Below are 13,252 nucleotides of genomic sequence, written 5' to 3'. Positions count from 1 at the left end.
CATGCTCTTTTATGTTGTTGCATAAATACAGAACTATATCTATGTTTAACAAGGAATAATCCACATTGTAAAACATTATAAAGGATGAGAAGAAAACCAAAAAAAATAAAAAGGTATTCTTTCCAGAGACACATAAACATCTCTAATGATTGCACTTTTGGCCCTTAAATTCTATGTACAAGGCTTTAGAACAGAATTACAAACGTAGAAGATAAGTTTCTTGCTGAGATTTAAACATCTTGCTCTTGCTATATATCCTTCTATCCTTTCACTTCTGATACTCCTTGGATCTGTAGTAACCAGTCCTGACACTGCAGATGCTGGCCTTGGTGAACACACCCGATGGGCCAGCAAGTCCTCTAATGTCCAGCCATTCAGTGTCTTCATGCTCAGGACTATTTTGATGTTCACACAAAGTTTGCAAAAATCTTCTGCCCCCTGTAAAGAGCCTTATGTACATTAAAATCAGCATTTCTGAATGGAATCTGATGATTTTTTCCACAATGTATTTCTCGTAGAGATCTGATAGGAAACAGCATTCTTATAAAAGCACGAAGACCAACTCTTGTGTACCACATGCCAAATTTATCACTCCCTGCTTGTTCTGTGTGTGGAAGCATTCACTGCACGGTGGAGAATAACCAAACCTATTTCTTGTCATGCTTCAGAGCCAACAGAAGAGCTGTGGCTGGGTCTGAACGACCTGAAGGCTCACTTCTACTTCGAGTGGAGTGACGGGACCCCTGTGACGTTCACCAAATGGCAGCGCCAGCATCCCGCCTACGCCAAGGGTGTGGAGCACTGCGCCGCCATGAAGGGGCAGGTACAGCACCCACTCATCTCACAGCAATGCAAATTACTGACTGCATCCACCCAAAATCACTTATGGGCTTATTCAGGGATCATTCCTTATGTTATCTTCAAATAGTTTTGCTCCAAAATTTGGTATCAACCAGAAGACAAGTTCAGATTTCCTGAGACATCAGGAGAGGAAGCGTTTACCGAGAACCACCTTCTGAAATTCCTTGTCTGGTGAAAATTCTGATCCAGAAATTTTACATTAAATTCTTTCCCTTGGTTTCAGCCAAGAAAAAGTTTAAGCTCTGGGAGAGGAATAGGGATGAACTAGTTAATACCCTGTGTGGGTACCATAGGTGCTATTTGCATACCTCATATTCCAAGCAGATAGACAATTTTGTCCCTCAGTGTCATGTCACTGAGACATGGCATAGAGACACAGAGACCTGGCACTAGGACATGTTTCTCCAGCTGTCATGTACCTGCCAAAAAAATAATGTAAAATTCTGACTGTTCTAATGTACTTCTGACTGCTTGACTCACAAACCTTATTTTCTTCCAAGATGTGATTGTTTGATACTTTTACCTGCATGTGCATGCACATGTATGCACACACAAAAAGTGTCATAAATTTTGAAAGAAAAAAAAATTAAAATGCTGGTATGAAATGCATTCTATTCTTTTATGTCATACAATAATGTTGATGTTTGCCAGTATTAGGCACCAAAAGAATTGAACCTAAACCAGATTTTATGGGGGGGATGAGGGAAAAGCTCTTTTTAAAGAGACTATATTTTTTAAAGTAATCAGTCATATTCAGATTCTTTGATGGATAAAAGTTAGATTTACTGCTACACTAGCAGATGTGCATTAGTTCTCTTTAATCAATCTTTTTTCCAGCAGTGTAGTGAAATAATCTTGCTCCAAAAGCAGATCCTATCAGTGCAGATGAGATGGATCTTTGTAAACCCTTTAATTTAAAAGTTGTGATAAGAAGTAATGTTGAGACTTCAAAATGTTAATTTCCTTCTTTCACCTGAAAACAGCATTAAATGAATCTTAAACTAGCACTTACAGGTGTGTATACTTTTTAAAATAAATCTCCAACTGGCCTTGTGAAGAAAGAGAAAAACCACTAGCTGTGCTTTTGTGTGCCCTTTCTTGACATTTTTTCCTTCTCCCTGCTATTCTAGGATGGATACTGGGCAGCTGATGTTTGCAATAAACAGCTTGGTTACATCTGTAAAAAGAAGCCTTCATCACAATCCTCTGAAAAAGAGACAATCGAGGACCTAGGCTGCCAGAAAGTAAGTGGTCCCTCATAAATAATAATCTTTGAAAAAATGTACAGGAATTAATTTACTAGATCTTGCTTCTTTTGGATACTGTCTTTGTATCTTCTAGAAAATCTACTGTTGAGGCAGCCTGGTCTCTTCCTGGTAACAGTTCACTAATAGCATTTTTCATATCTGTTCTGAAAATTTTCAAGAAAGTTGAGATTCATGTACATGTAAGTGAATACTGCCTTGCCCTCCATCCCCAGATGAGCCACCCTGCGATTCAGAAAAGCTTTGTGTCTGAATTGATCAGCAGAGATCTCTGTAAGAGCAGGAAGAAGTGGGGTTGTTTTATCGATAGTCCTCCTTTCTGCTCTCCCTGAAAACAAGCACTTCTGGATTCCTCTTGGCACAGAAAATCTCCTCACTCCTTGTGCTTGGGAGTGACAGGGGCAGCTCTGGGGGCTGTGCTTGTATTCATTTCTGTATTGCAATATTTTGGAATTTCTTTATGTCTGATTGTGCAGCTCTGGAAAGCTGGAGCTGCTGGTCCCCCTGAATAAATCACAGCCTCCTTAAAGACTCAGTTTGCATAATCTCAACCTTACAGAGCACTGGAAAGCCACAGCAATTAGCATAGTCACAATTTTCTTTGAGAAGTCATGTATGCAAAAATGAGATGAAAACTGAGGTCTTAATGTCATCACTCAAACAAAAAGGCCTCCTGTGGGACTGAACAGCATCAAAAAAAAAAGCTTTTGTTTACTAACATATCAGCCCAGTCTCATCTTAGTCTTAACCTCAGCTGCAACAAATTGAGCATTTAAAATTAATACACATAAGAGCAGATAAATTTCTACATTGAAGTATCTTTCAATTGCACATTAAAAATCTTATGTTTGTCACAGGGTTGGAAAAGATATGGTTTTCACTGTTACTTGGTGGGTTCTGCACTTTTGACATTCTCAGAAGCAAATAAGACATGTGAACAGAGCAAAGCTTATCTAGCTACGGTGGAAAGCAGGTGGGAAAATAACTTCTTTAAAAATCAATGCTTTTAATGGAGAAACTGCCAAGAATTTTCCATTTTTTGATCCCATCAAAGTGTTTCATCAGCATTTTAAAAAAATGTTATTGTAGCAAGGCATGCAAAGATAATCCATGCAGGAAAAATAAACCCAAACCAATCATCTCAATGTTGCACAGCTGTCACTTGATCCATTACAGCAACTTTCAAATTTCAGGGCTTCTTGAGTTTAATAGTTTCCTCTTATCTTTCAATTCATAATTAAAGCAACTTCTGGCTTTGGTGGGGTTTTGTTTTGGTTTGGTTTTTCTGTTTGTTTGGGTTCTTTGGGGTTTTTTGGTTTTCTGGGAATTTTTTCTGTCAGAAAGTAGGTACTACAATTGTTATCTACTTATTGGTAGATGGTAGCTAGTTTCTCATTATGATAGGAAAACTTTAATAAAAATATTTTCCTAAACTACCTTCTAAGGCAAATTCTGAACAAATGTAGGAAATCTTCCCCAGAACCTGCCCTCTCCCACAGCCAGAATGTATCATCACCAATCTACCTACACCCCTGTCAAGCTTCAGAGGCTACATGGTCCCTGAGGAACATGACTACCTCCAGAGGTGATGGGTAGCAAAGCTGACGGCTTGGTACTGTCTTGGTGCTCTGTCTGAGGCACTTCAGAGATTTGGAAAGACAGTGAAAAGAGTAGAATACAACTAGAAACCCATGGGAGCAGCAATTTGTGATCTTTCAGATGCATTCAGCTGTAAGGAGAAAGCTGTGAAATTCTTTTGACTGCAGTTTAAAGGCTACCAGCGTAGTGCTTGGACTTCACTGAGGAGCTTCTGTGTTGGGGTCATGTTAGCACTCCTCTGTATCACTTAGATGAATATTGCACACTAACAGGCTGTGAATGGACACTGTTTCCCACTGCAGAAATGAGCAAACTTTTCTGATCAGCCTGACGGGGCTGAGGTCTGAAAGACATTTCTGGATCGGTCTCTCTGACACAGAAGAACGAGGGAGTTTCAGGTGGACCAATGGAGAAACTGCTCATTTCACACACTGGAACACAGCCATGCCAGGTAAGCTCTGCATGGGCTCAACCCCTGCCACAGGAGTGCAGCTGCAGCTCACACAGGTTTGTGCTCCCATTCCCCTGGTTAGAAATTAGATGGGCACTGTGTTTTGTGCCTGTAGCTGGAGGTGGACAGCACCATCACTCTGTCACTGTGCCTGACACCAGTGCAACCAGCACTGTCACAGCTGAGCTACAGGTGGGGGTGTAAGTCAACCTCCTGCCAAGGTGTGCAGAGACAGGTTTTGGTAGGTTAGACTGAGGGCAATGCTGTGTAGGAGTTAACAAGGTCCATGGTATAATTATTTTTCCCATTTTTAACACCAGTTAACAACAGCTCATCAGCTTTAGAAAAATTATTCTGGACAGATTTTTGACCCACAATGTGCATATGTGAGAAATGAGCAGTGAACATGAAGCAGTTTGGCATTTCAGCAATACAGCTTAGCAGCTACCTGTGAGCTCTTGCCTTCACACAGCTAGCTATGCCTTAAAAGAAACCTGCTGTACTTGACTTCATCCCTCTTGAAATTGAGTTATCAGGATATTGAGAACTCCAAAGTAGTTGTCAGGTCATCTATTAGGGATGTCAATTTAATCAAGGGCCATTTTCTCTGTGATTTCCCCTGGTTGGCAAGATAAGGAAGATTTGTCTTCTGAAGCTGCAAATCTCTGGTTTTGGTAAAGCTCTGTCTGTGGGACTCATTGGCCCATATCTGGCCTCTGACAGCTGATACTAAAAATAGTTTTATATCCAGGATATTTTTAATATTCATAATCTGCATATTTTCATAATTTTCAATTAATAAAAGCAAAGGTCTCATTCCTCAGACAACAATTAAGGCTTTGGTTTTACTCATTTCTTTTCCACATCACGAAGGGAAAGAGCAAGGCTGTGTTGTCATGGGAACTGGAATTGCAGCTGGATTATGGGATGTTGTTAGCTGTGAGAAGACATCAAATTATCTTTGCAAACAGCGGGCAGCAGGAGCGCCACCTCCCGCTCCTCCAGGCCAGCTCCCGGCGGCCGCGTGTGCCGAAGGCTGGGACAGAGCCTCCCGGGCAGACTCGTGCCTCAAGGTAAGTGTGTGTCCACCTCACTGGGAGCCCCAGCATTGCCCACACCAGGGGACAGCGCCCTGGCCACCAGGATGCTGGGGCATTATTTGGGAATGATCTTCTCTTTGGTATTCAAAGCAAGAAAACATGGGGAAAAAGATCCATCACATGCGACAAAAGTCAACAATGGAAAATGATGAACACAGGGTGCTAGAAATATGATTTCTTTTATATAAATGCTAGGTGAGAACCTCACCTAATTTATTTGCTTGTTTGGAACTTCAGAAAAAACACAGTACTACATTTCAAGAGCTGGCAATGTCATATACATGAAACAATGTTTCTGAGAGAAAGAGTGCCCCTCTGACAACATTTTCCCATACAGCATGTGATACTAGTAGTCACACTTTTGGATCTGGGTTTAGTTGGTGACTCTTTGCAGCAAGTAAAACCTATGAGCATTCTCTTGATTTAGCTAAAAATACCTTAAAAAGTTCTCCTTTTTTGCGAAGGAAAAAACGGAAAGAAAAGGCAATACAGACCAAGTAAATAAATATGCAGCATTGCTCTTCCATATCTTTTTATAAGTCTGCTCTCACTTTCTTTCCTGAGACTCTCTGCCTGTTGGGAGACCAGAGCTGATTTTATTCCTGTATTTACAGGAGTCTGAGCTTCTATGTCATATGTAATTGTGATTAAATGGTTCTGCCATTTACCAAATTGTTAATTATAATTTCTATAAAATGTCAAGCACTTAGTCCTGTTAAACATATCCTAGTCCAAGAATGTATGTTCCTCGTGGCAGAAAGTGTATTTTGTATTTGTCTGCTTTCACCTCAATACAAAAACTTCTTCCTCAGCTGGGGTCCACACTTGGCCAAACAATTTTCTGTATCCATTTTATCTTTTCCAGTCTAACTCACTGACTTCCCCTTCCCCTTCCCTTTCCCCTTCCTTTTTTCAAAAATCTTCTGCTTTCTACTGCAAAAATGGTTGAGTTTTTCCTTTTTTTTTTTTTTTTTTGCACCTTTCAGTGGACAAAGTTCCAATTAAGTTACAGATTAGTTTTTTCTCTTCTGTACATTCTGATACCTTTTGTTCTCCTCAGATGCCTATACTACTTTTGCCTAATTTTAAAATAGATGATGCTAAGAAAAAAATATTTACACTTCACATCTTTAATGTTCATATTAGAGGCTTGGACAGGTGTCATGTTGTCTCACTCAAGAACAAAGGCATGCTAAAACGATGTTGATTTTAATTACACATTTTCATAAGCTTCACAAATTTACTAATTTATTTTTACTTTTTGTTCTCAATAGTTTTTTGTGAGAGAGGGAAACCAAAAGAAATCTTGGTTTGAAGCTGAAGAATTCTGTAGAGAAATAGGTGGAAATCTGGTCACAATCAATACAAAAGAAGATCAAATTTTATTATGGCAATTAGCTTCGTGAGTACTTGCATAAGGATTCTTTTTCATGTTCTTGCTATGTTAAATAAAAATTACTTAAAACACAAAACTAAGGAAATTTAAATTACATTGATACAAAATTTTAGCATCCTGTAACATTGCTTTTAAAAAAGATTTTGGATATTTCAAAGAGGCCTAATATTTTGGTAATTTTCATCAAAGGTTTTTTGAAAGGTTGTTTTCCAGAACTTATCAATTTCCTACATGGTAGTCCCTCTTCCTAAAGGGAGAAAATAAATTATTCAGCTGTAACTGGCATTTTGTAACTGTCTGCAATTCTTCTTTAACCAACTCATTCAAAAAATCCCTTGAGTTCCTGTGTAATATAAACCAAAATTCAAGGACTTGATTTTTTTTCCAACTATAAACTGAAGAATCCTGAAATCAAAGAGTAATTAATTTTAATTACCCTTTGGTAGCATTGTAGATGCTATGCCTTGCTCATGGCATATAAACTGTGACATTATTTTCCCCTCAAATTAGACCAATATTCTGATTGTACTCCATAATGTCAAGACAGGTCAATGACACATAATATACAGCTTTTTAACCAAAACTGTTTCACATAGTGGAGAATTGAGGTTTACTCTCTGAAACAGATTTAAAACTTTCCTATTGAGAAGTTTTTGTGATCTTACCCTTAATTTTAAAATATATTTCAGTATTGTGATCACCTTAATGTGGTTTTATTTGTCTCTTAAGTCTCTGCTTTAGAGTATAAAATATTTGTGGAAGGAAATCATTGTATTATGCAGGGACTGGAATAGTAATTTTATTTGGTCCATAGGCATGACAAGATAAAGAGCATGAAATATTAACTAAACAACTTAGGAAGAGCTAAGAAGCAAATGTAAACAGTTAAAAATCAACCCTCACTATTCTTACTAGTTAAATAAACATCTATGCATGCTTTAGTTTTGTTAAAGTCTCTGTATTTGACCTCATACTACAACCAAGATCTGTGCTACATCCACAGGGATGGGAACCTGAGCTGGCTCTGGGCCACATCACTTTCACTTATTTTTAAAAATGAGAAGTCTTAGCCCAACACAGAGCACTATCACCTCCCTGACAGAGTGCAGGGAGTGAGCTTGGCTTTGGGCCACAGCTCCCAGTCCAGGTGGGACAGAAAGCAGGATATTTCTGTGCTCTTCAGGATTTATATCCCAGCCTCTCTTTCTATGCTTATATATCTATATTGTATGAATTATTTTAGGGACAAAGGACTGAACACTCAGGCTTTCTGGATCGGTTTGTTTCTCTTAAATCCTGATGAAGGATTTTCCTGGATTGATGGCTCCCCTGTGAGTATTTATTTGCTGGATATTAATTGACTTTCTGTCTTTTAGAAAATAGAATATATACTGAGTAGCTGCAGTGCACTGTCTTAACCCAGCATTGCCTGTGTTTCACCCCTGGTACCACGTTATATCCCACCTTTTTCAGTCTGTGTCCTTAGACCTTCACAGCCTCCCAAAATGGGCACTGCTGTGTGGCAGTACAGGGAAGTCCAGTTGCCATCTTTCACAAAACAAGATAAATGTGACTCCCTCTGTCCATCAGTTTTTCTTTTATCAGACACATGGTTTTCTATCCATGTAGTCTCTTCACCTTCCTCAGGGGGTGGTGGGGAAGGTAACCTGACCAGCACGACCTTCCCAGCTCTCTCAGGTCTGTTTGAACTCCTACTGATCCCATAAAAAGGTACTTGAGATGATGAGATACTGAAATTGTGTCACGATGGCAATCTCAATTACTTCTATTCAGCTCAAATCACACAGTAATTGATATGTATTTCCAACACAGGTAATTTATGAGAACTGGGAGGAAAATGAACCCAACAACTATGAAGAACTTGAACACTGTGTCATGTTTAATAGATCACCCCAAATGCGCTGGAACGACTTGCGCTGTGAACATTTACTTAATTGGATTTGTGAAACAAAAAAAGGTATTATTACTTCCCCATTTAATTGGAGCAATAAACACAAGCTTAAAAAGCAAATTTTATGGATTTAAACAAATTGAAAGGAAGAAAGACACTGGGAATTGTTCATTTTAAAACCAGTTTCAGTGAAGGCAACACATAAAGCGGGCAGAATGAACTGAAATATTTCTCTTGTCTTTGGTGCAGGAAGTTACAGTGACCCTATTACCTCATCTCTAGTTTTATCTCTTTCTAGCATGGCTTCAATAAATTGGTGAAGCAAAGGTACTTATCCCTTCTTCTTTTATTATTCCCTCTATTTCTATCTGCTTCAGGCCTACCTGGGATAGCTGTAGATGCAGGACGCTAGAGTTCTCTCTGTGGAAGTGAAAAAAGCTTTGCTTCCCACTGGGAAACAACTAATGGGAACCAAGAGGGGGATCAGTTACTATAAGAACCAGCAGCTCTGAAAACCCAATCTGATCAAAAGTGGAGGTTGGTGCAACATTGATGGACTCCTGCATCCACCAGCTTTGCCTAGAAAGCAGGGTCCCAGTGCCAAAACTCCCCTACCTGGTGCCAGGCTCACAAAATGGGTGTGACAGATGTTGGGGTGCCCCCAAGCAGGAGATAGAAATGGAGTCTGCATGGGCTGAAGAGATCAAGTGACAGCTGACAATGAAAAAACTTGTTTTGCTTGCTCAGTTCTACTTCTACATCCCTGTTTCCTGGTTGTAAACTGAGTATTTGTATGCATCTCCATGGAGAAGGAGATTTTTAAGACCTTCTTGAAATGAAAAGAAAGTTGGATGCACACAGGGAACTACTAGGAGGCACAATAGGAAGGGGAAGGGATAAGCAGTCACATAGAAACACTGAGTGTATCTAACATTTGATGACTCTGCCAACAAAAGCCTTGAAGGGTGAATAAGGCACCATGGCAACATTGAAAAATTGCTTAACCAAAAAGGAAGAATCACTGTTCCCTTTTGGTAAATTAGTCACACAAGTGCACCATCCAAGCCCTGATTTCTGCATACCAGCTCAAAGCAGCACATCCTGTGCAGCCCTTTCTGGCACACTGAGCATGCTGCTTTGTATGGATGTGTCTTTCTGCTCTTGGTGAGATTTCTCAGAAAGAGCTCAGAAACCACCACACAAAGACTCCAATCAGTTTATCTTGATCCTAGAGGACCCTTCAAAAGCAAGAAAAAAAAATAAAGAAATTAATCTTGTAATTGTGAATCTAGATTATGTGATGAGAAGCATGAGAGAAGATGTGAATTCCCTCATGTGCACTCAAGACACCTATTGACAAAAGATATTCCAGCTTTCCAAAAACAATTAATGTTACAGTTATATTAGGATTAAACAACAAAATCAAAATGACACCAGAAGTATATAAATTAATAATGAAGACATTGAGATAATTTTACTTCTACTGTTCACTAAATACTTATAAAGAAAGTGTTTAAATGATCCCAAAATAATTTTACTTGATTTTTCTTTTTTGTTGTTGTTTGTTTCTCATCAAACTATTTCTGTCATTTCTATAATAGTGTGTTTCTGTCCATCAAACCACAGAAGAAATGTGAGAATTAGTAATCAAGAGGTACAAAATAACAGGCATTCATATGAAAGCAGAGTTTCCTTTGAGAGGCTATAGCTGGCTCTGGGAATAAAACTAATTGTTTCCTCCTGTTTCAACTTGTAATCAGAAACTTAAGTCTATTGGCTCTCCAGGACTCTTAAAACAGACTGTCCTAGTAAAAGCCAAGTCATCAGGAAAGGAAGAATTCATTGACACACTGGAAGTTACACATGACATTAGCAATAAACCAGCATTACATTTTCAGTACTTGTGGGTAGTCTATTACTATCTCAATAAGCTTAGAATTTACTATATTGGATTATTTTGTTTGGCTCTAATCCTAATAATATATATAAAAAAAAAGTAATCATAGAATATCAAGTGAAAATTCTAAAACAAATTTTCAAAGTCACTTTTGTTTAATCTACCGCAAATTTACTGTGAAACATGGATTTTTTGACACAGTGCTTTTGGACATACATTACTGTAACATACATATTTTTCACTAGCTTAATATTTCTAAATTATACCCTTACTTTAATATGGCAGAATGTTTTCTAAGTTCTTGAAAATGCATTATCTGATTCAAAGTTTGCTTGGTGGGTTTGGTTTTTTCCCCATTTATTTTACAAAGCATGTGAAACTACTTAAAGCAAATGTCTCTGATATTTTTTTAAATTTGGGATGTTGCTTATGAAAATCTTCTATTTTACAGGTACATTGATAAAGCCTGAAGCAAACTACCAGCTTGGTAGGTTTTTTACCTCTTTCACAAAGATTACTGTATAGTTTTCAGACTTTGTACAGACCAGATAGGAAAGAATTATATATGATTCTTTATCTTTCAGACTATCAGCTCACCGGTGATGGATGGGTTATATATAAAGATAAGCAGTACTATTTCAGCAAAGAACATGTCCATATGGAAGAAGCACGGAGAATTTGTCAGAAGAACTTTGCTGATCTTGTTGTCATCGAGAAAGAAAGCAAAAGACTATTTCTGTGGCACTATGTAAGCAGGAAGCCTATTAATTATATATAGTTGAAGTTTGAAGCACAGCAGGTGATAAAATCCAGGGAACATACTAAGTATTTAGCAAGGCTGGAGTCCTGAGCTAATGTCTTACATTACTTATTTATAGAGAAATAGATTTGTTCAGGACCTGTAAAATTATGATTTTTTTTTAAATTGGTAGAGGAAAATGCAAATATTAAAGGAGCAGCAAAGGATAGTTGCTTATCTTTTCTAATACATGTAGTGTTCAGCACACTGATAATTGCTTTCCAGTCCAGTGGGTTCCTCACTCCAGCATGTTCCACATATCTCTGTTGCCTGCTTGAAACCTAAGTCTGAACCTACCATATGCTCATGTGAGGCTCAAGTTAAAAAAAAAAAAAAAGGAAAAATAAATCACAGGCATGATTAATTGCCTTTCAGATTTTTTCTTGACATTGAGGAGCAATTAAGTGCTTAACATTTAATTACTTCTATTTTAGATTTACACAAAACACAGAAGAAAATCATTTTTCATCGGCTTAGTTGTCAGCTTTGATCAGAGATTCAAGTGAGTAAAGAAAAACTGGTAATGGACAACAAATGATGGTAATTTCATCTTCAGGGAGCATTTCTGTGTGCTTTCATTTTACAAGTTAAAAACTGTTGTACAACTGACTTCTGGATAGTTTTAAGGAGATGTCTCAGATCCAAAGTACTGCATTCTTCTATATTTAAGCAGAGAAATGCATTTTCCTTCCAAACCTGGGAAAGCAAACCCAATAAAAATTCATGGCTAAGATGCAGCTCACTTAATGCCTTAGACAGTGAGAACTGCAACCCTGCATAAGCAGTGAGGAGAAGGAGCTAATTTTAAGATGTTATTTACCTGACCCACTCTTGACATCAACCTAAGGGTGAGATTCACCCTGACCAGATCTCCAACGGCTACAGAGAAAGCCTGGGAAGTTTTGATAAAATGTATACTGTAAGGATTAAATAAAATTATTCCCATGTGGTTCAAGTTATGTCAGCTGGAAGCAAGAAGTATAAGTAGCATCTACTCCAAGAGCTTTCTGAAATTTCTGGTAGGAAACTTGCTTTAACAATCCATTTGTAGAAGACTTTCAGGAGGACACCTTTCTGGGATGTGAAGGATGTCCATCCATGCCTTGAATGTGGTAGTACTAAACAGTACTACTAAACATGAGAGGCAGCAGTAGGGCTGTGGGTATGTCCTCTCCAGGATATGCTGAGTTTTTGCCCTCTGGTCCCTGCTAATACCTTGCTTAGCCCTGTCCCCAAACAGACCTTGTGAGTAACTGTCTGCTGAGATGTCTGCTGGCAGCCACTGTCCCCTTGTTTCTTCCAGATGGCTGGATGACAGCCCAGTGAATTATGTTGCCTGGGCTCCAAATGAACCCAATTTTGCAAATAATGATGAAAACTGTGTGATAATGTCAGAAGATTTTGGTGAGTAAAACAGCAACAAGAAATATTTGGGTAAAATTTCACATCAAAATCCAAAATGTTTGGTACATAAATTTGAGGCTCCCCCACAGAGAGGTAGTTCAACAATACTGACATCTTTTCATAGCACACTCAAGTTTGAAACTGTGTCATCATTTAGAAAAGAAACATATTGCAGAAAAAGGAGGAGTTTATTTGGGTAAATGTGTTTCATTTGTGCTTTATGAATGCTATCTGAGCCTGACTGCTGTAGTGGTTACACAAGAGTTTCTCTGTATTCTGCAATCTTTAAACAATTATCTGTATTCCATTTTTTTACAGGCTTATGGAAAGACATAAGTTGTGCTGTGAAAAATGCCTTTATCTGTGAGAGGCAAAATTCATCTTACTCAGGATTTGCTCCTCCTGTACTTCCACTGCTGGGAGGATGTCCTGAAACCTGGCTTTTGTTTAAAAATAAGGTACAGCAATAAAAAGCAGCCATGTTTAGCAGATTTGCTCTAGGTGAAGAAAGCAACTCTCCTTTTTATCTCATTATATAAATTCTCTCTCTTAAACACTGTTTTACTAA

At 38.3% G+C, this 13,252-nt stretch overlaps 1 protein-coding gene across 2 annotated transcripts in view; it reads left to right on the top strand.

Annotated features, from left to right (window-relative positions):
* The window catches only part of LOC132325208 (macrophage mannose receptor 1-like), a 32,995-nt gene that overhangs the window by 6,635 nt on the left and 13,108 nt on the right, over positions 1 to 13,252 (top strand). For both annotated transcript variants that reach the window (XM_059842272.1, XM_059842262.1), the window contains exons 7-19: positions 669 to 823; positions 1,992 to 2,105; positions 2,984 to 3,099; positions 4,028 to 4,176; positions 5,050 to 5,249; positions 6,551 to 6,678; positions 7,916 to 8,003; positions 8,506 to 8,650; positions 10,933 to 10,968; positions 11,066 to 11,229; positions 11,715 to 11,782; positions 12,584 to 12,684; positions 13,003 to 13,142. In XM_059842272.1, the coding sequence (XP_059698255.1) occupies positions 669 to 823; positions 1,992 to 2,105; positions 2,984 to 3,099; positions 4,028 to 4,176; positions 5,050 to 5,249; positions 6,551 to 6,678; positions 7,916 to 8,003; positions 8,506 to 8,650; positions 10,933 to 10,968; positions 11,066 to 11,229; positions 11,715 to 11,782; positions 12,584 to 12,684; positions 13,003 to 13,142 (1,604 nt within the window). The remainder of the gene's footprint in view (positions 1 to 668; positions 824 to 1,991; positions 2,106 to 2,983; positions 3,100 to 4,027; positions 4,177 to 5,049; positions 5,250 to 6,550; positions 6,679 to 7,915; positions 8,004 to 8,505; positions 8,651 to 10,932; positions 10,969 to 11,065; positions 11,230 to 11,714; positions 11,783 to 12,583; positions 12,685 to 13,002; positions 13,143 to 13,252) is intronic.

Source organism: Haemorhous mexicanus, chromosome 1 (assembly GCF_027477595.1).
Source record: "Haemorhous mexicanus isolate bHaeMex1 chromosome 1, bHaeMex1.pri, whole genome shotgun sequence".
NCBI lineage: Eukaryota > Metazoa > Chordata > Aves > Passeriformes > Fringillidae > Haemorhous > Haemorhous mexicanus.
The sequence above is the reverse complement of the archived record's forward strand: the minus strand, read 5'-3'. Positions and strand labels throughout refer to the sequence as shown.